Below are 24,340 nucleotides of genomic sequence, written 5' to 3'. Positions count from 1 at the left end.
AGAGTATCTGAATAAAGCAGAACACTCATACCCAGTCCAAAGATCAGGGCTTGATCCATCACCGTTTTTTAGCTCACTGCACCATCCCAGCTCAGAACCCGGCTACATGCAAATTAGTCTGTCCCTGGCCCTGTGCATCATGGGAACAGGGCAGACCAAACTACCAAGCCAATTCTTATCCTGGGAAGGAAACAAGCTTCCGGGGACCGGTTTCTGGCATTTCAGCCGTCTTCGGCCCGGCTTGCTTGAATCCTGATGGTGCAGTGAGCAAGGGACTCACATCTGAGTATACCCTTCCACGCTTATGGTGGACAAAATGATTCAGAAAAGGGGATGGTGATGGACAGAGTATCTGAATAAAGCAGAACACTCCGACCCAGTCCAAAGATCAGGGCTTGATCCATCACTGTTTTTTAGCTCACTGCACCATCCCAGCTCAGAACCCGGCTACATGCAAATTAGTCTGTCCCTGGCCCAGTGCATCATGGGAACAGGGCAGACCAAACTACCAAGCCAATTCTTATACTGGGAAGGAAACAAGCTTCCGGGGACCGGTTTCTGGCATTTCAGGCGTCTTCGGCCCGGCTTGCTTGAATCCTGATGGTGCAGTGAGCAAGGGACTCACATCTGAGTATACCCTTCCACGCTTATGGTGGACAAAATGATTCAGTAAAGGGGGTGGTGATGGACAGAGTATCTGAATAAAGCAGAACACTCCTACCCAGTCCAAAGATCAGGGCTTGATCCATCACCGTTTTTTAGCTCACTGCACCATCCCAGCTCAGAACCCGGCTACATGCAAATTAGTCTGTCTCTGGCCCAGTGCATCATGGGAACAGGGCAGACCAAACTACCAAGCCAATTCTTATACTGGGAAGGAAACAAGCTTCCGGGGACCGGTTTCTGGCATTTTAGCCGTCTTCGGCCCGGATTGCTTGAATCCTGATGGTGCAGTGAGCAAGGGACTCACATCTGAGTATACCCTTCCACGCTTATGGTGGACAAAATGATTCAGAAAAGGGGGTGGTGATGAACAGAGTATCTGAATAAAGCAGGACACTCCTACCCAGTCCAAAGATCAGGGCTTGATCCATCACCGTTTTTTAGCTCACTGCACCATCCCAGCTCAGAACCCGGCTACATGCAAATTAGTCTGTCCCTGGCCCTGTGCATCATGGGAACAGGGCAGACCAAACTACCAAGCCAATTCTTATACTGGGAAGGAAACAAGCTTCCGGGGACCGGTTTCTGGCATTTCAGCCATCTTCGGCCGGCTTGCTTGAATCCTGATGGTGCAGTGAGCAAGGGACTCACATCTGAGTATACCCTTCCACGCTTATGGTGGACAAAATGATTCAGAAAAGGGGGTGGTGATGGACAGAGTATCTGAATAAACCACCCCCTTTTCTGAATCGTTTTTGGCCACTATAGGTGTGGCAGGGTATACTCAGACATGAGTCCCTTGCTCACTGCACCATCAGGATTCAAGCAAGCCGGGCCGACGACGGCTGAAATGCCAGAAACCGGTCCCTGGAAGCTTGTTTCCTTCCCAGTATAAGAATTGGCTTGGTAGTTTGGTCTGCCCTGTTCCCATGATGCACTGGGCCAGGGACAGACTAATTTGCATGTAGCCGGGTTCTGAGCTGGGATGGTGCAGTGAGCTAAACAATGGTGATGGATCAAACCCTGATCTTTGGACTGGGTAAGAGTGGTCTGCTTAATTCAGACACTCTGTTCATCACCACCCCCTTTTTTGAATCGTTAATTGACATAAATCACTGGGACGTGATGGGGTCACAGCCCAGTTTTACCAAACCTTCAGCTATGATCTCATACCTCACCTAGAGCCAAGTCTTGAGGTCCTTTCTGAATTGGTTCAGTATCAGGCTCTCTTGGAGGTGAAAGGGGAGTTCGTTCCAGGTCTTGGCTGCGAGGTAGGAGAAGGATCTTCCACCTGCTCTGTCCTGTAGAAACATGGGACGGTGGCTAGGGCGAGGTCGCCTGAGCGGAGGTTTCTCTTGGGGGCGTGGGAGGAGATTTGGTCATTGAGGTATTGGGGTCCGCTGTTGTGGAGGGTTTTGTAGGAGTGTGTGAGCAGCCTGAAGGTTATTCTTCTTTCAACGGGGAACCAGTGGAGGTCACAGAGTTGTTGGGTGATGTGGTTGTGTCGTGGGATATAAAGGATAAGTTTGGCTGCAGTGTTCTGGATGGTCTGAATTTTGCGGAAGAGTTTTTTGTTGATTCCGGTATAGAGGACGTTGCCGTGGCCCAGTCTGCTGGTGATGAGTGCGAGGGTGGCGGTTTTCCTGAAGGTGAGGGGGATCCACTTGAATGTCTTGCGAAGTATGTGGAGGGTGTTGACTCATGCGGAGGATACAGCATTGATCTGGCGATTCATTGTGAGTGAAGAGTCGAGTATGATGCCGAAGTTGCATGCATGGTCCGTAGGTGTGGGTGGGTTTCTAAGGGCAGGGGGCCACCAGGTGTCATCCCATGCAGAGAGACTGGCATCCACTTGCATGGTTACTCTGTTATGAACCCCAATGTGCCCCAATATAGGCCTAGGAAGCTACACAACCTTTTTACCTACATTTGTCCTACCTTGCTCTGCATGACGGTTATCTCACTGACCATTTACCTAGGTATGTGCTGAATAAATGTCGATCAGTTTTCTCTGAAACTGGCCTCATTTAATATGCATGAGGATTCCTAGTATTGTATCTTAATCACCTGCCAAGGACATGCACATCAGGATTAATATCTTCTGTATAATAGTTCTGTACAAGAGTCACCACTATCATTATTCTTGGACAACAGGTCCACCATGGCAAACCATTACAAATCTAGGTAGAATCCCTGAGGGTACTTTTGGGGTATAAAAGAACCACATCTTCACTGGGAAACCAGAGGAGAAGCTTCCATGCTGACACTAGACGCTGAGGTCCCTGCCTGTAGAAAGCTACAAATGTGGCAGCCCTGTGGAAGATGTGGGGTGGACAGGGGTCTCCGGAGTGGATGCTCTTCATGGTCTGTAAGGTGTCTTCTGTCATGAGTGGGGTCCCGGTGAGTAGGGTCTGTTGGGTGGCGTCGCTGGGGGTGGAAGTTGAGACAGTGCAGAGGTCTTGGTCATCGAAGTTGTCGTAAACCGTCTTGACCCTGAGGTGAAAGAAGGAGCTGAATCTGTTGCAGAGGTCTGGGCTTTGTTGGACATCTGTTGTTTCACTGTCGGGTTAGGCAAATTTCTGGATGATGGAGAAGAGTTCCTTGGAGTTGTGGGTCCTCACCCACGCACACAAAGCCCTACACGACCAAGGCCCGAGCTACCTCAACAACCGCCTCAACTTCTACGCTCCCAAACGCCACCTCCGATCGACCAACCACGCCCTCGCCGCCGTCCCCCGCATCCGAAGAGCGACAACAGGAGGAAGGTCCTTCTCCTACCTGGCCGCCAAGACCTGGAACTCCCTCTCGACCGACCTGCGCCTGACCCAAGACCACCTCTCCTTCAGGAAGAAGCTCAAGACCTGGCTGTTCGAGCAGTAGCAGCACCTCCCCCCCCCCCCCCAAGTGCCTTGAGACCCTCCGGGTAAGTAGTGCGCTCTACAAATGTCTTTGATTGATTGATTGATTGGGTGTAGGAGAGGATTCTGTCTTGGAGGAAGTTCTACTTTGTGGCTTTGCTGAGTTGGTGATGTGCTGTAGTGGCTTTACTGTAGGCGGTGCATGTTTCTGGGCTTTTGCTGTTTCTTTAAGTCTTTTTTAGTCATCGGCAGGAGCGCTTGGATTCTTGGAGTGTCGTGGTGAACCAGCTTGCTTTCTTGCTGTGTCGCCCTGTAGCCTACTAAAGGGGGGTGAGTGTGTCGGCACAGTTAGTGAACCAACAGTGGAGGTTGCTTGCTGCTGTGTTGGTGTCTGGTGTGGTAGGGAGTGGAGGGCTGGTGAGGGTGGATCTGAGGTGTTCTTCAGTGGCTTTGTTCCAGCTTCTGCGTGGGAGGCGGCGAGCATTCTTGTGTGCGGTGGATTTTCTAAAGGAGAGATGGATGCAGTGGTGGTTAGTCCAGAGTGGTTCCATGATGTGGCTGCAAAAGATGCTGTTTCCTCCTGAAAAGAAGGGGTTGAGTGTGTGCCCTGCTGTGTGAGTGGGGGCAGAGACAAGTTGATTCAGTCCTATGTCGGCGAGGTTCTCTAGGAGGGCGGTGGTATTGGGGTCGTCGTGGTTGTCCAGGTGGAAGTTTAGGTCTCCGAATAGTATATAGTCTGTGGAGGCGAGGGTGTGGGGTGCGATGAATGGAGCACAGAAGTCAGGTGGTCTGTAGACGAGGGTTCCATGGAGCGTCAGTTTCGGGTTGGTCTGGATCTGAAAGGGGAGATGTTCCATGGTGGGCAAGGCGTCATCCGGGTCGGTGGTTGTCATACGGAGGGAGTCCTTGTGAACGATAGCGATGCCTCCTCTTGGGCAGATGGGGCGGTCTTTCATCGGGATCTTGTATCCGTCAGGGATGGCGGTTGTGATGTTGAGTGCGGAGCTGGCATTGGTCCAGGTTTCTGTGAGGAAGGCGACGTCGGGCATGTGAGTGTTGAGGAGGTTCCAGATTTCTATGGTGTGTCTGTGAGGGGAGCGCATGTTGAGGAGGATGTAGTTCAGTGGTTTGTGTTTGCTGGCATCCTGGGGCTGCATCTGGGGCCCAGAGGGGGGTGAAGGTGGGTGGCAGTGTTGAGAGGAGATCAGGCCTTGGGTGTTGCTTGGCGTCAAGAGCCGCAGTCGTTGCTTTGTCTGGAGTTGAGAGCGTGGAGGGTGCTGGGGTCATTCCAGTGGCGGGTCTGGGGACCAGGGTCTCTGGTGCTGATCGCGGTTGGGCTGCAGACGGGTGCATATGGGCTTGCCTTTGGTGAGCCAGCGGCGTGGCTGCATAGCACCCACCATTAAGTAGAGGTCGGGGGAGGGTGGTCAGCTGGAAGGTGGGAGCAACACGCTGGGGGCGATGAGCAGTGGGGTAGCAGCGCAGGGAGCGTGGGGACAGGATCAGAGATAGAAGCAAAAAGGAGCAAAGGCAAAACAGAAAGAGCAACAAAGAGAAAGAGCAAAACAGATCGAGCAAAAAAAGAAAAATGGGCAAGAGATAGAAGCAAAAAGAGCAGAAGGAAAACAGAAAGATCTAAAGAGAAGGGCAAAACAGAAAGCAACAAGAGAAAGAGCAATACAGAGCAAGCAAAAAGAGAAAAACAGCACAGAAAACAGAGCGGAATAGCGGAAGAGCAGAGTGCTTTGCCACTAGACCACCAGTGATGAGGCGCAGGAAGGAACCTGCGGGTGGAGGAGGGCCTCAAACACCTACCTGACACGTAGCTCAGGCTCAGAGAGTAGTCCCTCAACGGTGGAGCTGCGCAGGGGGAGAGCAGTGACACCGACCCAGAAGGTCAGTGGTCTTGCACTCCTGGCCGCGCAACGGGCGCAATTAAGTAGTGGTCGGGGACGGCGTTCAGCTGGGGGGCGGGAGCAACACGCTGGGGGGGAGAGGCCGTTGGGGTTGCAGCGGCAGGGAGAGCAGGGAAAGTATCAGAGATAGAAGCAATAAAGAGCAAAGGCAAAACAGACAGAGCAAAACAGAAAGGGCAAAGCAGAAAGAGCAACAAAGAGAAAAAGCAAAACAGAGCAAGCAAAAGGGAAAAACGGGCTAGAGATAGAAGTAAAAAAGAGCAAAAGCAAAACAGACAGAGCAAAACAGAAAGCCAAAGCAGAAAGAGCAACAAAGAGAAAAAACGAAACAGAGCAAGCAAAAAGGGAAAAACGGTCAAGAGATAGAAGTAAAAAAGAGCAACAGCAAAACAGAAAGAGCAACAAAAGGAAGAGCAAAACAGCAAGCAAAAAGAGAAAAATGGGCACAGAAAACAGAGAAATAGCAGAAGAGCAGAGTGCTCTTCCACTAGGCCACCAGCAATGAGGCGCAGGCAGAAGCCTTCAGGTGGAGGAGGGCCTTGAACACCTACTTGGCATGGAGCTTGTGCTCAGATGGCAGTCCCTCAATGGTGGAGCTGTGCGGGGGAAGAGCAGTGAGACCGACCAGGAAGGTCAGTGGTCTTGCTCTCCTCATCATGCAGCGGCCGCCATTAAGTAGGGGTCAATGGGAGGGTGGTCAGCCGGGAGGTGGGATGGACACGCTGGGGGGGTGGGGCTGCGGGGGTAGCAGGGAAGGGATGAGAGATAGAAGCCAAAAAGAGCAAAGGCAAAACAGAAAGAGAAAAAGAGAAAGGGTAAAACAGAAAAACCAACAAAGAGAAAGGACAAAACAGAGTGAGCTAAAAGGGAAAAACTGGCAAGTGATATAAACAAACAAAAAAGAGCAAAAGCGAAAGAGCACAAGAGAAGGGCTAAACTGAAAGAGCAACAAGAGAAAAAGCAAGACAGAGTGAGCAAAAAGAGAAAAACAGGCAAGAGATAGAAGCAAAAAAGAGCAAAAGCAAAACAGAAAGAGCAAAACAGAAGGGCAAAACAGAAGGAGCAACAAGAGAAAGAGCAGACAGAGCGAGCAAAAAGAGAAAAAAGAGCACAGAAAACAGAGAGAAATAGCAGAAGAGTAGAGCACTATTCCAATAGACCACCAGGGATGAGGTGCAGGCAGGAGCCTGCAGATGGAGAAGGGCCTTGTAAGTCTACTTGGCATGGAGCTCGGGCTCTGAGTGCAGTCCCTCAATGGTGGAGCTGTGTGGGTGAAGAGCAGTGAAACCAACCAGGAAGGTCAGTGGTCTTGCTCTCCTTGCAGTACAACGGCTGCCATTAAGTAGGGGTCGATGGGATGGTGGACAGCTGGGAGGCGGGAGCGATCCGCTTGGGGGGATGTGGGGGTAGCAGCGGCTGCAAGCGCAGCGAAAGGGTCAGAGATAGAAGCAAAAAAGAGCAAGGGCAAAACAGAAAGAGCACCAATGAGAAAGAGCAAAACAGAGTGAGATAAAAGGGAAAAATGGGCAAGAGATATAAGCCGACAAAAAAGAGCAAAAGCAAGAGAGCAAAAGAGAAGGGCAAAACAGAAAGAGCAACAAGAAAAAGAGCAAGACGAGGTGAGTAAAAAGAGAAAATGGGCAAGAAATAGAAGCAAAAAAGAGCAAAACAGAAGGAGCAAAACAGAAGGGCAAAACAGAAGGAGCAACAAGAGAAAGAGCAAGACAGAGCGAGCAAAAATAGAAAAACTGGCACATAAAACAGAGACGAATAGTAGAGGAGCAGAGTGCTCTTCCACTAGACCACCAGGTTTGAGGCGCAGGCAGGAGCATGCAGGGCCTCGGTCACCTACCTGGCACGGAGCTCGGGCTCAGAGGACAATCCCGCAATGGTATAGCTATGCGGGGGAGAGCAGTGACACTGTCCAGGAAGGGAAATGGTCTTGTATATCTGTTTCTGTCTAATGATTGTCGCAGCAAACATGTTTTATACTAGAATGACACTGGTTCAATAAATGCTTATTGAAAACGTCCACATCGTTTATTCTGTGCATCTCTCTGAGACCAAGTGAGCACGAGCGACTAAGCGAAAAGTAGTGCACTGTTTCCACGATCCCTGAAGGTTCAAGTGTTGTCATGTTCGATAGTTGACAGAAACTATTTGCTCCTTGGTAAGGTTAAGGGGCTTATGGTGGCACTGTGAGCTAGCAGGGTCTAAAGTCTAACGTATCCTTTGGGGGTGTCTGGAATCAGTCTCAACACAAATCAGTTAGTTTATGTTGTCAAAACAAGCAGATCCTATGTATTATTAGGAACTACATGACAACTCCCTCGATGAGTGAAGCGCTGATCTCAGTCATTCCGAAACCCGGGAAGGACCCTTAATACTGTGCCTCTTATATGCTAATAGCGCTACTTAATTTGGACGCAAAACTCCACACTAAAGTCTCTGCTACTAAGCTGGAAGGCATTATACCAAACTTAGTCCATCCAGACCAATCTTGCTTTATTCAAGGGAGACAAATATACAATAACTTAAGGAGGGTGGCCCAACTTTTTGAAAAGGCTACCAAAAAAATGATTTTAGCAATCCTTCTGACATTGGGTGGACTGGTCCTTTCTCTTTCTCACACTCCACAGATTCAGCATTAGTGAAAAATGTACAGCCATGGTTCAGGTGAACAATATGACTCCACTATCACGAGTACTAGTCAGTGGAGTGGGCTTGTACTTCTTTGATCTAGAATGAGGCACAAGTCAGGAGTGTCCACTTTCACCACATTTATTTGCTCTTAGAATAGAATCCCTCCCAGCCACAGTAAGGGTGACACCCGAGATCCGAGGCATCCCTTTTGGCTCAGTAGACCTCAAGATTTCACTTTTTGCGGATGATTTACTACTCTTCCTTACTTTACCAGTTTCCTCTCTTGCAGCCCTACAGCAAAAATTATCCCCCTATGAAACTGTGGCAAGTTATCGTGGTAATCTCCACAAATATTTCCTCCTCAACCTGACCCTAAACCCCACTAGAAATGGAGATGTTGACCAGCTCAACTCCCTTTAAATGGGCAAAGAAATACCTCACTTATCTGGGGATTAAAATAACACCCAAGGTTTCTGATTTGTATTGCTCTAACTATCCTCTGCTTCTCCAACAACTTAAAGCTGATCTTAAAAGATGGGCACCAAAGTACTTATTGTGGTTGGGTCGTTTTGATGCCTTCAAAATGACTGTCTTACCATGGCTGTTATACCTATTCCAGGGATTCCCCATGGAGCTAAACAGGCTTTCTCATATTATAGGGGAGCACAACTGAGGGTAATATCCGAATGGTCAATGAGCAAATCAGGACAGCACTGGCTCTATATGGATAGAGCAGTGGTGGGTGATTATGTGTGGGTTGTTCTATGGAAACCAAAAATAGACCGACCCCCCCTAAGGGATATCCATGCACATGACCCTTAAAGTATGTGATACCATAAATCGCATGGCTGGGTGAGCCACCGTCTTCTCACCCTACACCCCTACCCACTTTAACTCTTCACACCTGAACTCACGCCAGGCCCCTTAGATCAGTAGAGAAAACATTCTTACCATTGAAAACTGTCCAAGAAATGTTGTCTACCAGCCTTGGAAAGGCATCATTATGCTCAACTGAAACATTGGGTCCATCATCCAGTCGTACCATCTCAATCCTCTATGCTCACTTACTCAATACTGTACCCATGACCTAGCCATGACATATCAAATTCTGGACTACGATACTATCAGACAAACAATGTCAGTAGGTGGAAAAAGATGCAACAGATGGCCCCAGTTGCCAATGTTTTTTTTAAGCATCCGTCATGACATTTCTCGGTCTTCTTGCTTGATGATTAGTGCAGATAACACTACATCTAAGGTTTTTCACATAACTCACCGTCCTCAATACAGGAAGAGGACAAAAATACTGCGTTACTCTTACAGCATAACTCCATATTTGAGACTGTTTGATCAGGCCCTACAGTTCTGCGAGAATAACTAAGCAATGTTACTGGCAGAGAACAAGAGCTAATATCCAAGGGGATGCACACCATGCACACCATGCATACTGTACTTTTCTTTATTCTCGCACAGGGCTAGGCTGGCAACTGAAACTGGCCCTGGCAAACTGCTCGGCTGACCCCCCCATGGAGGTTGAAGGGGTGCGGTCGAGATGTTTGCAATGGCCAGTTCCAGCCGATTTTGTTACCGGGGGGCGATATTGCCAGCCCCGGTAACAAAAACGCCCCCCCAGGGGCTCAAAACCGGCCCCACCCTGGTGGCCTACCAGGGAAATGCCCAGTGCCCAGTATGGCCAGTCCAGCCCTGTTCTCGCACCATTGCAGAAATCAGAAGGAAGTACCGACCAATGTCCAATTTGCTAACAACCCCTTTGCTAACACTGGTAGCTAGTAAATTATCTTGAAGTTGGCTTTCGTTTCCAACTGCCAGTGGAAACCGTATTGATGTACAGTGCAAAACTGAATTAATTAGTGCATCAGAGGTTGTATTGATTAATATTGGTAATTATGACATGAGCGCAGCATGTTTTAGTTTTATGGTAATAAGACCTTAGAGATGAGCCACTACAGCTGTTGATGACGTCTTGATCAAATATATCTGCTTTAGAGCAGAAGGACACTGTAATGAAAAATATTATAAAATCAAAAATCACCACAGAGGAATTTGGATAGTATATTTTCTCTTACGAAATTATTCAAAGAACCAAAGCTCCTGATTACAAAGGATAAAAGACAGTCACCCTCTTTAAACATTCAACAAGAAACCATTTAGCTATATCCTTTATTCGAGAAAATGAAACCGATCTCAGTTAAGGAGAATATTGGTAATAACACCAACAGAATATAAAATGAATATCTAAAAGATGCCCACACTCATTTCAGATTGAGATTGAGCATCAGAAATACCATGGTAGGAGAAAGAACCATCATCAAAGTTTGTACAGATTTGTATTTTCCACCACTTTTCATTGCAATAATTGCTTCTGAGCAATTGAGACAAACGTGTCTATCCAAGCTCAGATGCAGCAGGCCTAGCAGGACACATGATCCTAATGCATCCCACGCCTCACCCAGATAACACTAGGCAGTGAGATCCCTGGAAACTCCGGCGGTGTTTTTGTGGGGACGGCAGATTCAACCCAACCCCTTTGAGTGCAGCTTAAGGAATTCTTGGTGAGCTCTGAGACCACCGTGAGCCCAAGGTGGTGCAGTTCGGCCAAGATACGTGCTGAGCCAAGTGGCATCAGCCAAAGTAAAGGTGCACCGCCCCAGGGCTTAGCAGTAACTGGCCATGGTGGAGAGTTAGAACAGCGGCCAGGCAGAGATAGTGTGAGGCAGCCCCACTTTTTCTCTGCAGCTGCAAGGATACAAGCACTCGGCCCCTGTGGAGAGGACAACTGGAGAGACACAGCACCATGCCCTGGAGATTGGGGGCAGAAGAAGGCCCCAGCTCCAGCTTCACTGAACATGGGGTCATCTATTCCCCCAGAGGACTGATGGAGGATTTGGTGCTGTGCCCCGTACTTTGCTGCTGCCATGTTGGCGGTGCCTGAGCGTGTTGCGCTCTGAGCTGGACACTCATTGAACTCGTGCATGGGGCCTGATGAGGGTTCATGATGCCCAGCGGTTGACAGACTGGCAGCAGCTGGTGAAAGTGGTCTTCTGACTCTTCCTCCCCTCAGTAAAGGGCACAGAGCGTATACCTTGACCTCTAGGGAAATTATCTAATGGCGCACAGCAGAATCCACCAGTGGGAGTAGTACTAAGTGACTCTGGTTTCTGAGGCCCACGGTGAGGCACGACAGTGCGACATGAGGTTATCAGACTTTGCCTTCCCCCTGGGTCTCTTAGGGACAGCATCTGCCAACCACAGGGAAAAGTGACCTCTAGGTGGTCACAGCTGGTCCCTGGTATATAGAAAAAAACCTGGGATTGGATTGGGCACATCAGGTGTGAGTATGCTTCCCTCTCAGACTTTAGCCACTGAAGGTTGGAGGAGGGAGCTTCGCCCAAATACAGAACAGGGACCTGGCCCTTGGGAAGGCCTAGCACAGGAAGTGGTTTCCCCTTGGCCACCAGGTCTTCGATGAACGTGGCACCTATGATCCTGGGCAGCGGGACTTGGGCAATGGTGTGCCCTAAAAATAGTCAACCTTCACAGGGCAAGGAGGACATGAGTGGCAAGGTCCATGCAGAAGCGGACATGGATCTAGAAGCACACTGAGAAGATTTGTGCTGTGATATGTGACACTAAAGTGGCACTGGACCAAAAGATTGAGGGGGTGGTTCCAGACATTGGGCTGCTCCAAACTGAATATGGGAAGTAGGCAGAAATAGTGGCAGAAATGGAATTCACTGTGTATGGCACGAGTTAGACCTACGGTCATTGACAATACTGCCAAAATCCCAAAATTACAAAAAGAAGACAGCTTTCCTGTGTCCAACACACAGAGTGGCCATGAACTTTATTTATATGAGGAAACGTCTAGGGCAAGCTATCCATGACATACATTGAGATAGAAGTAGTATGACAGAGCAGGGAAGGGGAAAAATTCCAGAAATGGATCACGAACGATTTGAGCTACAGAGCTGTGAAGACTTTAAGGGTGGATGTTGATTAGGAGAAATGCACACTTTTACCAAAATATTATTGTGGTTTAATATTATGGAGTCTTATACTTAATCCGTCGACCGCAGCTCGTATTCTGCCAGGGTGCGGGCGATTTAATCAGTGGGCGGGGTTCGGACGGACCCCGGCCATCCTCCACACACGCCCACCGTCATGTGGGACGGCTGGGGGCCATCCACAGCACCGAACGGGTTAATAATACACTACTAATACTAATAATAATAATAATAATCATTCTTATATTACATTGATATTCCAGTCATATTTACATTACTATAAATATTGACATTTTTCAATATTGCAACTAAATTGTTGAAGTGTATTACATGTACTTATTTAATTGATCATACAATATTTTAATTAATATTGAGATTTCTATGTAGTGTATTCAAAACATATATAATTGTTATTCAATAGCTTATTTTTAGAAAATGTGGTGATTCTAATTGGAAATTGTAATTTCTGGTACTAAAAAAAAGAGTGTAGTCTCCTGATTTCAGAACCTAAGGGAACTCTGTAATAAATTAGATGCTTCACTAAAACTACAAACCCTTCTTTTGTCTCCTTGATTTCTCAATCTTGATGATAGGGAATGATATCACACTGTAGGCGCACACCATTTACTTGGCAAACATGTATTCACAGTCAAAATATTAACCGCCTCAAAGAAAACTTCACTCTGAAGCCTCTTAAACAATGTAACACCAAAAGCAACCTACAACTTAATATGTAGGGTGTGTGTATAAACACATTTGACTCAAATAATTCATAAGTCTATGGCCAGATCCTCTAACAAACTTGCCACAATTGCTCAACCCCAGTTGCGCATGAACTTTGACCTTGGTGCAGCAGGGATTTACTGCAGGGGCTGTCCTACAGTCGACCCCATCCTTAGATCTGTGGTTGTTTTACAGATGATGGCCTTGTCTTAGTTCTCCTGAAGGAATATTAAATATTTGTATTGTGGACCCTCACACACCCTATAGGTGTAATGCCTCATCATTGGTCCCCACTCTGGTTCCTAAAAACCAGGGTGGGCTCAACCATCTTCCAGGGAGCACTCCGGGTTCCCTATATTTTGGGTACCACTGATAAGATTAATACGTTTAAAAGGTTGGGTTGTGCGGGGAGGAGTTACTATCCCTATACCCTATAAAGAAGTTGACATGTCAGCTCATCAGACAGTCAGTGAACCAGGGTCGAGGACTATCTGCAAAGACCAACCTGAAAATCAAAATATCGAGATTAAGCCAAACATGGTAAGTGTCTACTAAGTGTTGTGTATATCCATAAACCAAAAGATTGAGGGGGTGGTTCCAGACATTGGGCTGCTCCAAACTGAATATGGGGAGTAGGCAGAAATAGTGGCAGAAATGGAATTCACTGTGTATGGCACGAGTTAGACCTACGGTCATTGACAATACTGCCAAAATCCCAAAATTACAAAAAGAAGACAGCTTTCCTGTGTCCAACTCAATAATGTTGAGGTCGCTCTAGGCGCAATGTGCAACTTGTACTGGGTCCCAGAAAAAGCAGGGGGAGCTAGCGCCAAATTGTATGTGGAAAAGTGGTCGCTGTCAACAGTGATGGGGATAAGGCCTTACATTTTTTACAGTGCAACATATACACACAGTCCCAGGAGGGACATCCTCACCTGGGGCCCCGCCACAGCAACTCGTAGCAAGATTTCTGAGACCAGGATAATATCTTGCAAGTGGCAGTCTCACAGGCGTTGGCAAGTTGAGGGGAGGTTGGTGAGCATCTAACCAGATCTAAGCAACGCAGTGCAACAGCAGCTTGAAACATTTGTCGTGGTGAAAAAACGTGAGGCTGGTGGACCTCTGATGTGATCATAACATGCATGAATGTCTATACACCTACTTCTCAGTGGCACAGGACAGCTTCTCCAGGCTGGACTACCTCTTTACACAGCATTTGCAGGTACATAGATTTCAGAATGCTGCGCATAAGGTGCGTGGTATCTCAGAGAATTCACCATTTGGGAGATATTTCAAGGCTGGGTGGCATGCGGGGATACAACCCCTTAGGTCGATCCATGGTATCTGAAGGACAAAGACCTGATGGGCTATCTTAGGGAGTTAGCCAAACATTAGTTTCAGGAGAGCATAGGCACGGTGGCTTTTGTCTGTGATGTATGGGAGGCTTACAAGACAGTGATCAGGGGCAGGCACTATCCATGATTGTAGGAAAGAAGAGTGAGCAGTGGGACTCATTAGATATGCTTGAACAAGACATAGAGGAACTTGAGCTCCATCTCCACACTCAGGATGACTCAGACTTCAAATACTAGCTCTGCCTTAAGTAACATGAGTTTTGAGCTGTGGCAGAACAGGAGGCTCGGGCGCATGCTCTGGCCACCCAATGCTAACTATACAATGTGGGTAATAAGGTAGGTAAATTGCTAGCGTGGCTGGAAAAAAAGAGACCTGGGCAGGAGCTGCATACGTGAGATACATGATCACTCTGCAGAAGTTAGAAGGAGTGGCACTGGAATTGCAGATGCATTTGCGAATTACTTTGAAGAGATATACACCCCAACCTCCACTATGACCCATAGGGACTGTGCGGAATTTCTCACAGACATTCATCTCTGGCCCCTGACTGAAGAAGACAAGACGTCCCTTGACAGTGATCTCATTGCAAATAAAATAGCGAAGGTGTTGCGACACCTACAGTCTGGGAAGTAGATGGGCTCCATTTTAAACTCTATAAAGGTATGGCCAGTAAGATAGGGAAACGCCCTCTAGCGATGTTCCAGGAGGCACTGGAGCTGGGAAAATTACAGATTAATCTACGCATCGCAACCATAGTGGTGATCCCCAAGAGGAATAAAACGTCCTACAGACCCATCTCTCTGCTTAATGTCGAAGCCAAAATCTTAGCCATAGTATTATCACCTAAAACTCCGGAGACGGATCGCCACAGTGATCCACCCAGATAAATCTGGATTCATGCCACGTAGAGGGACCAGACTTAATTTGATACACCTTTATGGTGGTCTTCATATGACAAAAGATGCTGACACTGAATCAGCGGTGATGTCCTTGGATGCAAGTATGATATTCACTAGTATAGAATGGAACTATCTATTTGCAGTCCTCGACTATCTCGGCTTCAACACGAAAAACTGTGTCTGGGTCAGGCTTCTGTACACTAGGACCATAGGACCATTGCGAGAGTGAAGGTCAACAATACACTGTTGCAGTCTTTTTTTACTTCAGAAGGGGACGCAACAAGGATGTCTGCTGTCTCCAATGATTTTTGAATTGGCCCTTGAAACTTTGGCCGTCTAGGTGCGCAAGACCCCCTATTACAAGGTGTTGGTGGCCGAGGGGACTGGGAGGAATGGACATCATTATATGCGGATGATGTCCTACTATGTCTCTCACAGCCCACCTTGTCAATTGACAGAGTGTTACAGATATTGCATATTTCTGGGGACTATGCAGGCTACTGCATTCATTGGGATAATTCCTGCATCCTCCCACCAGGGGGAGGAGTGACATTCTTGCCACTGTGGAATAGCATCCCCTTAGCAATTCAGGGCTTCACCTATTTAGGCATATATGTAGGCTATCTTAACCCCTTCAGCGCTGATGACAAAGCCAGCTCGTCATGGGCATTACCTGCGCTGTGCTTATGACGAGCTGGCTTTGTCATGAACAATGGGTATCCAGGATCTTCAGCACCCAGCGGGAAAACCCATAGCACCCAAGGTGTTAAACCTCTAATAACTGATGAAACCCCACCGAGAGAGAAATAGCCATCACCAGTGTAAACATATACACACTGAAAAAACACATGCAGAACCATAATCTAAATATCATTCAAATGGGGAAAAGGAGAGTGAAAGAGTCCTTTTTATTGCATCCTCAAGGGGCCAATACAATGTAATTTTGTTATACAAGGTAGCAGCAGGAAAGGCTGGGCTCACATTATTCTGCTTGAGTTTTGCTTTTTAGGAAGGTCACATTTGCTTTTTTCAGTTTTGTGATTTTTGGTCTAAGGTTGCAGGGTTTAGAAGCAAGGTTTAGGTCATATTTGATTATTTTATAAACTGCAGAGAACAGGAAATATCAAAATCATATTTGCCATTTTGGCGAGGTTTGATTCTTTCACTGATAAGTAAAATGGCTGGTTTCATAAGAATATTCAGAATATTTACCATCACATTTACCCACAGGCAGAGAATGGGTGAAACCCTTTGATACATCAGCCCCCTTTTCTAGTGAGTCAGTATTGATAGTAGGTGAATTGCTAAACACCCCAGGCTTTAAATATTCAATGTAAGGTGCAGTGACAGGTATATGTGAAAAGAGTGCTGACACCAAGCAGCTGGGATAGTGGTGAAAACATGGCACCCGACTTTTGGAAAACATGGAACTTGGATGCTGCAGCAAAATGTTCTTACCAAATTCAAAAAAGGTTGAAGTGATATTGTTTGTATTTGCAGGGATTCAGCTATGTATATGAAATAGTTGTTTGATGACCTGTCATAATCAATACCTAAGCTGAAGTGCTTCCCTGTAAGAGATCCTTACCACTTGCTATATGGTATGCTGGTATTCTGGTACCCAATTTCGTTATGCGTGGGAACTAAAACATAAATGTTTCTCATTTTGTGCTGTGTGTTGCATCAAAGAAAGGTGCATCCCAAATGGGTCATTTAGCCAATGCTTCTCAGTCCTAGAGGCTGTGAATGCTATTTTCTCCATATGGTGACCGTTTACAGAATTACAGGCAAGAAATCGGTTGCAAATTGATAGTGATCTAAAAAAAGTACACTCCACCGCATTCTCGAAAAATACTGCTTCATTTTTGTCCTCTTCAGTAACTCTGAAGGCATATGCTCCCAGTTCAATGCATATGTTGCAGAACCTGTCCCGGAAAATCACAATCTTCAGGTGTACCAGTATTGGCATAGAAACCTATGTTGGTGGCCAGAGTTAGCAAATTGTGTAAGGGCTGTTTTGGCGTTGCCTGCTTCAGGTGCCAATGTTGAGAGGGACATTTCACAGATAAATGTTTACATGGGAAGGAAAGAGAGATAGCGCAGGACCAAAGACTCACTGAAGAAGTATTGTAAAGTGTATTGTATTGTAGTACAATAAGTTTAATTTGTGAAAATGTATTTGGACCTCATATACACTTTAGGTACGCTGTCTATATACCATACACTATCAGTGCAGAAAGCAAGCGATAATAAAAGCAAAACGTTCCATAAACACTGGAAAAATACTGTTTCTGTTGTTTTTAATGGCACAGCAATGAGTAACCACTGATAACCACTATTTTTTATAAGGTATTGAAATCATTGAGAAAAAAACACCAGAATTTACCTTAAATAGAAACTGAAAACAGGAAAGCCTACATATGTTACTTGAGATGCCACTGAGTTTGTGAAAAGTTACCTGTATGACCACTTTGCCTGATTCCGTTGTGATGTCAGCAACTGGAGGTCTCTGCCACTATCCTTAATGGGCAAGGCAGGCCTGTATAAGATGATGGCACTGCCACAATTCTTGTATGTCCTTCAAAAGACACCATTCCCAACACCCCAATCCTTTTTCTGTAAAATAAACCGCGAAGTCCGTCTGCTTCTTTGGGATGGTGGTGGGTCCCGCAGTGCTCCCCATAAGCTCCAGAAAGGGGTGTATGACAGTGGTCTTGCCATCCCAGATATCTTTCAATACAACTGGTTGACCCAATTAATAATGATAAACAACTGAGTCTTTGTGGACCAACATGAACCAGCGATATGGGTTGATAGAGATGCAATGGGACCAAGGAGCTATCCTGCGCTACTGTACAGGCAGGAGCAGAGAGACCAAGTCCCAACCCACACATTGACAGTTATTGATGTATGGACAGAAGCAACAACATTTCTAGGATGGGATGGGAAGCTGACGCAACAGACGCCCTTGTGGGACAGTAACCTACTTGGGGAAGTTAGGATGTTGCAGGAGTTCTCCAGGTGGAGCCTCTTGGGCATAGATCGTTTTGGACACTTGATGAGAGGATCTGCTCTCCTGACATTTGATTTACAAAAAGGGGGTGGTGATGAACAGAGTGTCTGAGTTAAACAGACCACTCTTACCCAGTCCAAAGATCAGGGCTTGATCCATCACCGTTATTTATCTCACTGCCCCATCCCAGCTCAGAACCTGGCTATATGCAAATCAGTCTGTCCCTGGCCCAGTGCATCATGGGAACAGGGCAGACTAAACTACCAAGCCAATTCTTCACCAGAAAGGAGACAAGCTACCGGGGACCGGTTTCTGGCATTTCAGCCTTCTTCGGCCCGGCTTGCTTGAATCCTGATGGAGCAGTGAGAAAGGGACTCATGTCTGAGTATACCCTGCCACACCTGTAGTGGCCAAAAACGATTTACAAAAAGGGGGTGGTGATGAACAGAGTGTCTGAGTTAAACAGACCACTCTTACCCAGTCCAAAGATCAGGGCTTGATCCATCACCGTTATTTATCTCACTGCCCCATCCCAGCTCAGAACCTGGCTATATGCAAATCAGTCTGTCCCTGGCCCAGTGCATCATGGGAACAGGGCAGACTAAACTACCAAGCCAATTCTTCACCAGAAAGGAGACAAGCTACCGGGGACCGGTTTCTGGCATTTCAGCCTTCTTCGGCCCGGCTTGCTTGAATCCTGATGGAGCAGTGAGAAAGGGACTCATGTCTGAGTATACCCTGCCACACCTGTAGTGGCCAAAAACGATTTACAAAAAGGGGGTGGTGATGAACAGAGTGTCTGAGTTAAACAGACCACTCTTACCCAGTCCAAAGATCAGGGCTTGATCCATCACCGTTATTTATCTCACTGCCCCATCCCAGCTCAGAACCTGGCTATATGCAAATCAGTCTGTCCCTGGCCCAGTGCATCATGGGAACAGGGCAGCAATCCGGGCCGAAGACGGCTAAAATGCCAGAAACCGGTCCCCGGAAGCTTGTTTCCTTCCCAGTGTAAGAATTGGCTTTTGTAGTTTGATTTACCCTGTTCCCATCATGCACTGGGACAGGAACAGACTAATTTGCATACAGCTAGGTTCTGAAACTGGGATGGTGCAGTGAGCTAAAAAACGGTGTTGGATCTAGCCCTGATCTCTTGACTGGGTGAGAGCTTTCTGCTTAATTCAGAGACTCTGTCCCTCACCACCCCTTGTTGTAAATATCTCCTGACGTTTGAGGCATAACAGAGCGAGTAGATGCAGAGCATTATAAATACCTGCAAGATACACATGCCCTTTGGGTACAAATATCAGGGCAGGAGGAGGCAGAGGAATCAGCACCATTGAAAGATAGACCTCTCCTAGAGCCAATGCAGGAAAAAGCCATCTCCCCTACAAAAAGATCTTAAGCAATATATCTGATGCCCTGAGTTGGTTGTGAGATGAGTGGAGAACTGAGGTAGATGACGACAAGGCTTTACAAGAACCTCAGGTCATTACAATACGCACAGGGTTTCGGTTGGTACAGCTCCATTTATTACATAGATCTATTACACTACAATTTGCTTCATAGAAGTTGGAAAGGAAGCCCCTCCCTTTGCTTGAGAGGCTGTGAGCAGGAGGGCACCTTCAGTCATACCCTATGGACCTGCCCTGTTATACAGGCATACTGGGAAGAGGTAAAGTGGGTGATGTCCAGGGTCCAAATCCTGGAGGTTCCGATAGATGCCAAATGGCTCCTCCCTAACAAACACAGAGAATTACCTGTCTTAAATACCAGAGGTTGTGGTTGGCAGTGGGCACTGGCATGGCAAAATGGAATGTGGCATGAACATGTCGATCCCCTATGCCTGTAGCAATTGCTGACTGGGATAAGGACATGGACTGGTGTCACCAGGTGAAGAGAGTGGTCTACGAGAGCATGGGGTGCTGGAACGATTATTGTGGAAACAGGGGATCTCTAGACACAGATGACATAGGGAGGACACACTGACTGCCCTGGTGGATTGGGGGGGGGGGGTACTCTGTGTGTGGGTCTCTATGGCTACAGTTTCTCAAAGACAGCCAAAATAAACAACTGTATGTGCTGTGTCTCTGTTTTGTAAAGGACAACTACACCGTGGTTTGATGCCATGTTATGAATTTTTTTTTTTTTTTTTTAAAAGGCTGTCTGTGTTAAGGGCAGGATTGTTTTTGTGAACCAAGACATACTTTCCTGCACAAAAACAATCCTTAGGGGCATTTTACTCTTTCTATGTATGCATGGCAAGAGGAATTAACCGGGAGAAATAAGGATACTTCTCCTTGTTATTTTCCTGTCAGGTTGCCACACCATTTTGGCGCAAAGCCAGGTTTACAAGTATTTGTATATCTGGGTTTGTGTCAAAACACATGGGTTGATGCATGGGAATGCCCATGCTCCACCCATGTAAAGCCTACCCGATGCAAAGTTGCATGAGGCAGCCCTGTATTCTTCCTTGTCTTACTTTGTATTTGCTAAACCACGCAAAGCGGCTTTGCTGCCTTCGTAAATCCCAGTTAAGAACTTGCCTTGCTACTACTTGCGTCACGCAAGGACAATGCAAGCCCTTAGTAATTCTGTCTCTAACAGTTTACCAGACTATCATTTGAATATTACTGCCATCTGAGTCTTTCACATGTACGCATGAGGATGTACATTCTGGTTTCTAAATACGTTTAATGATAGGACAGATGTGAAAGACATCATGCTGATTAAAATATGTTTTTCTTTTATTTTATCACATATTGCTTGGTTTTCTAAATGCACACGATAATGCTATATATATATATTGTATTGCCTTTAGACGGATGAAGAGAAAACGCAAGGACTCCCAGTGGTAATGCCAGTGTTTGACCGACACACTTGCAGCATCCCAAAGTCTCAGATATCCTTTATTGACTATTTCATAACTGACATGTTCGATGCTTGGGATGGTAAGAACCTTCTGATTGATGCACCTAGATAGACAAATGATTGCTAATGGTATCTGCTTTCTACTGATAATTTGTTTTTATGAAGTGGCTCATAGTACAATACTACGATTTTTAAGTGCTGTAAATAAAAGCTACTAATAGTACACAATTTAGTGATTCTGAGTCTACTAACCTCAGAAGATTGGAAGGCTGAGTTGGTTCATACTTGTAAACTTGTTTAACTCCATAGGCATCTATATAAAGAACTATGCAGGACTAAATATGCTCAGGGAGATTTGTATTGCTTTCAGCATAATTAATGAAAAAGCAATATTACTGCAGCTTGAGATAGTGCATTTGTGGTACAGGAGAGGGTATAAAAAAGCTTGAGCTAATCTGGCTTTGAACAAGGACAAAAGCCACTGTATAGTAGTAAGGATTTCCTGACAGAGTGGCCATGAACTTTATTTATATGAGGAAATGTCTAGGGCAAGCTATCCATGACATACATTGAGATAGAAGTAGTATGACAGAGCAGGGAAGGGGAAAAATTCCAGAAATGGATCACAAACGATTTGAGCTACAGAGCTGTGAAGACTTTAAGGGTGGATGTTGATTAGGAGAAATGCACACTTTTACCAAAATATTATTGTGGTTTAATATTATGGAGTCTTATACTTAATCCGTCGACCGCAGCTCGTATTCTGCCAGGGTGCGGGCCATTTAATCAGTGGGCGGGGCTCGTCGGCCCCCGGCCGTCCTCCACACACGCCCACCGTCATGTGGGACGGCCGGGGGCCATCCACAGCACCGAACGGGTTAATAATACACTACTACTACTAATAATAATAATAATAATAATAATCATTCTTATATTACATTGATATTCCAGTCATATTTACATTACTATAAATATTGACATTTTTCAATATTGCAACTAAATTGTTGAAGTGTATTACATGTATTTATTAAATTTTTCATACAATATTTTAATTAATATTGAGATTTCTATGTAGTGTATTCAAAACATATATAATTGTTATTCAATAGCTTATTTTTAGAAAATTTGGTGATTCTAATCGGAAATTGTAATTTCTGGTACTAAAAAAAAGAGTGTAGTCTCCTGATTTCAGAACCTAAGGGAACTCTGTAATAAATTAGATGCTTCGCTAAAACTACAAACCCTTCCTTTGTCTCCTTGATTTCTCAATCTTGATGATAGGGAATGATATCACACTGTAGGCGCACACCATTTACTTGGCAAACATGTATTCACGGTCAAAATATTAATCGCCTCAAACAAAATTTCACTCTGAAGCTTCTTAAACAATGTAACACCAAAAGCAACCTACAACTTAATATGTAGAGTGTGTGTATAAACACATTTGACTCAAATAATTCATAAGTCTATGGCCAGATCCTCTAACAAACTTGCCACAATTGCTCAACCCCCGTTGCGCATGAACTTTGACCTTGGTGCAGCAGGGATTTACTGCAGGGGCTGTCCTACAGTCGACCCCATCCTTAGATCTGTGGTTGTTTTACAAATGATGGCCTTGTCTTAGTTCTCCTGAAGGAATATTACATATTTGTATTGTGAACCCTCACACACCCTATAGGTGTAATGCCTCATCATTGGGTCCCACCCTGGTTCCTAAAAACCAGGGTGGGCTCAACCATCTTCCAGGGAGCACTCCGGGTTCCCTATATTTTGGGTACCACTGATAAGATTAATACGTTTAAAAGGTTGGGTTGTGCGGGGAGGAGTTACTATCCCTATACCCTATAAAGAAGTTGACATGTCAGCTCATCAGACAGTCAGTGAACCAGGGTCGAGGACTATCTGCCAAGACCAACCTGAAAATCAAAATTTCGAGACTAAGCCAAACATGGTAAGTGTCTACTAAGTGTTGTGTAGATCCATAAACCTATGCAAAAAGATAGTAGTAAATCAATGAATATCACCCCCGTTGATTTGCATGATTCCTGAGCTGTGTACAGTGGGCTTAATATTCTAACAGCCTGCCAAAATTCATACAGATTCATGAAAAGCACTAGCGTTATTATAATATGAAATGTTTTGCTCTCTCTTTAACCCCCCCCCCCCCCGATTGATATGCCGCAAAACAATATCTGCTAAATGCTTGCCTAAATAAATAAGGACTCCACAGTTACTAGCAAACTAACACTTTTTTCATCTACCCTTTAGCTGTGCCCCAACAAATCTGAATAAATTGTAAAATACTAAGATTAGGATAGACATACTAAGCATCTAACAAGTTTTGTACAAGTTCATCAAACAGCACTAACAATATAGGGCAATAAAAAATACACCCTACCAACAGTGAAACTATGTCTAGTTTTTAACTACTTCAAGACCACATAAATTGCTTTAAGCAATAGTTTATTTAAAACTATTGAATGGATTTATACTAGATCAAGCAAAGGAACTTTCTGAAGTTCCAGTTTCATGCCAAGTTTGAAGAAATTCTATTGAGCCATTTTTTCTGTAGTAGAGATCAAACCAACCTATGTAGCCCAGTTGAATTTTCTGATGTAGAACTGAGTACTATAATGGTAATTGTTTGTAAATTGGAGACCTGTTCAGAAAATCTCAGAAACAATGTAAACAGAGGTTGAATTGTAAAAATAATAAGAAAAATTGTGAGACTAGAAGCAAAAAAGAAATGTAGCTATAATTTGCTTTTAACATTTTCATACTTTTGTTATAAACATGTATTTAAAAATAATCGAAATGATTGAATGTTGATTTTAGATATAAGTATTGTGTACACGCCCTTCTTCCTTTAAAAGGTATTATAACAGATAAGGAAGTGATTCAGTGAGGAAATGTTTGTTTCTGTGATTATCCATGAAGTGTCATTGGTGATAGGGTCCTTTTTATGAATATGGAACTTCAATCAAAATATAACAGTGCCACAAAGGAGCTCCTCTATCTTCAAAAACAGCTGGATGAGGTAGCAGAGCTCTTCAGTTTAAGGTCAAAATGATCAAAATGATTGAAGAGGCAGTGCACAAATATTTTGACGATCAAGAGGCACATATCCCATACCAAGAATTGTAAAACCCATGCTTTTCTATCATAAGGCTGTTTGTCCAAGTTTTAAATTGATTTCTCCTGCTGTCTATGGACACAGTTTGACCCAAATGCCTAAATATTGCATCCTGTATATCTGTTACAAGAAGGAATAGAGTAAAAGTGGATATTGGGTATAGAGGTATCGGCCTTTGAAACTTATTGTCTGATCTGGAGTGCTTCTTTAGGTGTGAAGACCTCCTCATTACCAACACAT

At 45.4% G+C, this 24,340-nt stretch overlaps 1 protein-coding gene across 1 annotated transcript in view; it reads left to right on the top strand.

Moving 5' to 3' along the window:
- Positions 1 to 24,340, top strand: part of PDE8B (phosphodiesterase 8B) — a 1,129,923-nt gene that overhangs the window by 1,100,647 nt on the left and 4,936 nt on the right. The window contains exon 22 of the mRNA XM_086960753.1: positions 20,918 to 21,047. Within this exon, the coding sequence (XP_086816879.1) occupies positions 20,918 to 21,047 (130 nt within the window). The remainder of the gene's footprint in view (positions 1 to 20,917; positions 21,048 to 24,340) is intronic.

The sequence above is a fragment of the Lissotriton vulgaris genome, chromosome 3_1, assembly GCF_964263255.1.
Source record: "Lissotriton vulgaris chromosome 3_1, aLisVul1.2, whole genome shotgun sequence".
In the NCBI taxonomy this organism is placed as follows: Eukaryota; Metazoa; Chordata; class Amphibia; order Caudata; family Salamandridae; genus Lissotriton; species Lissotriton vulgaris.
This window is presented reverse-complemented; position numbering and strand designations above follow the sequence as displayed.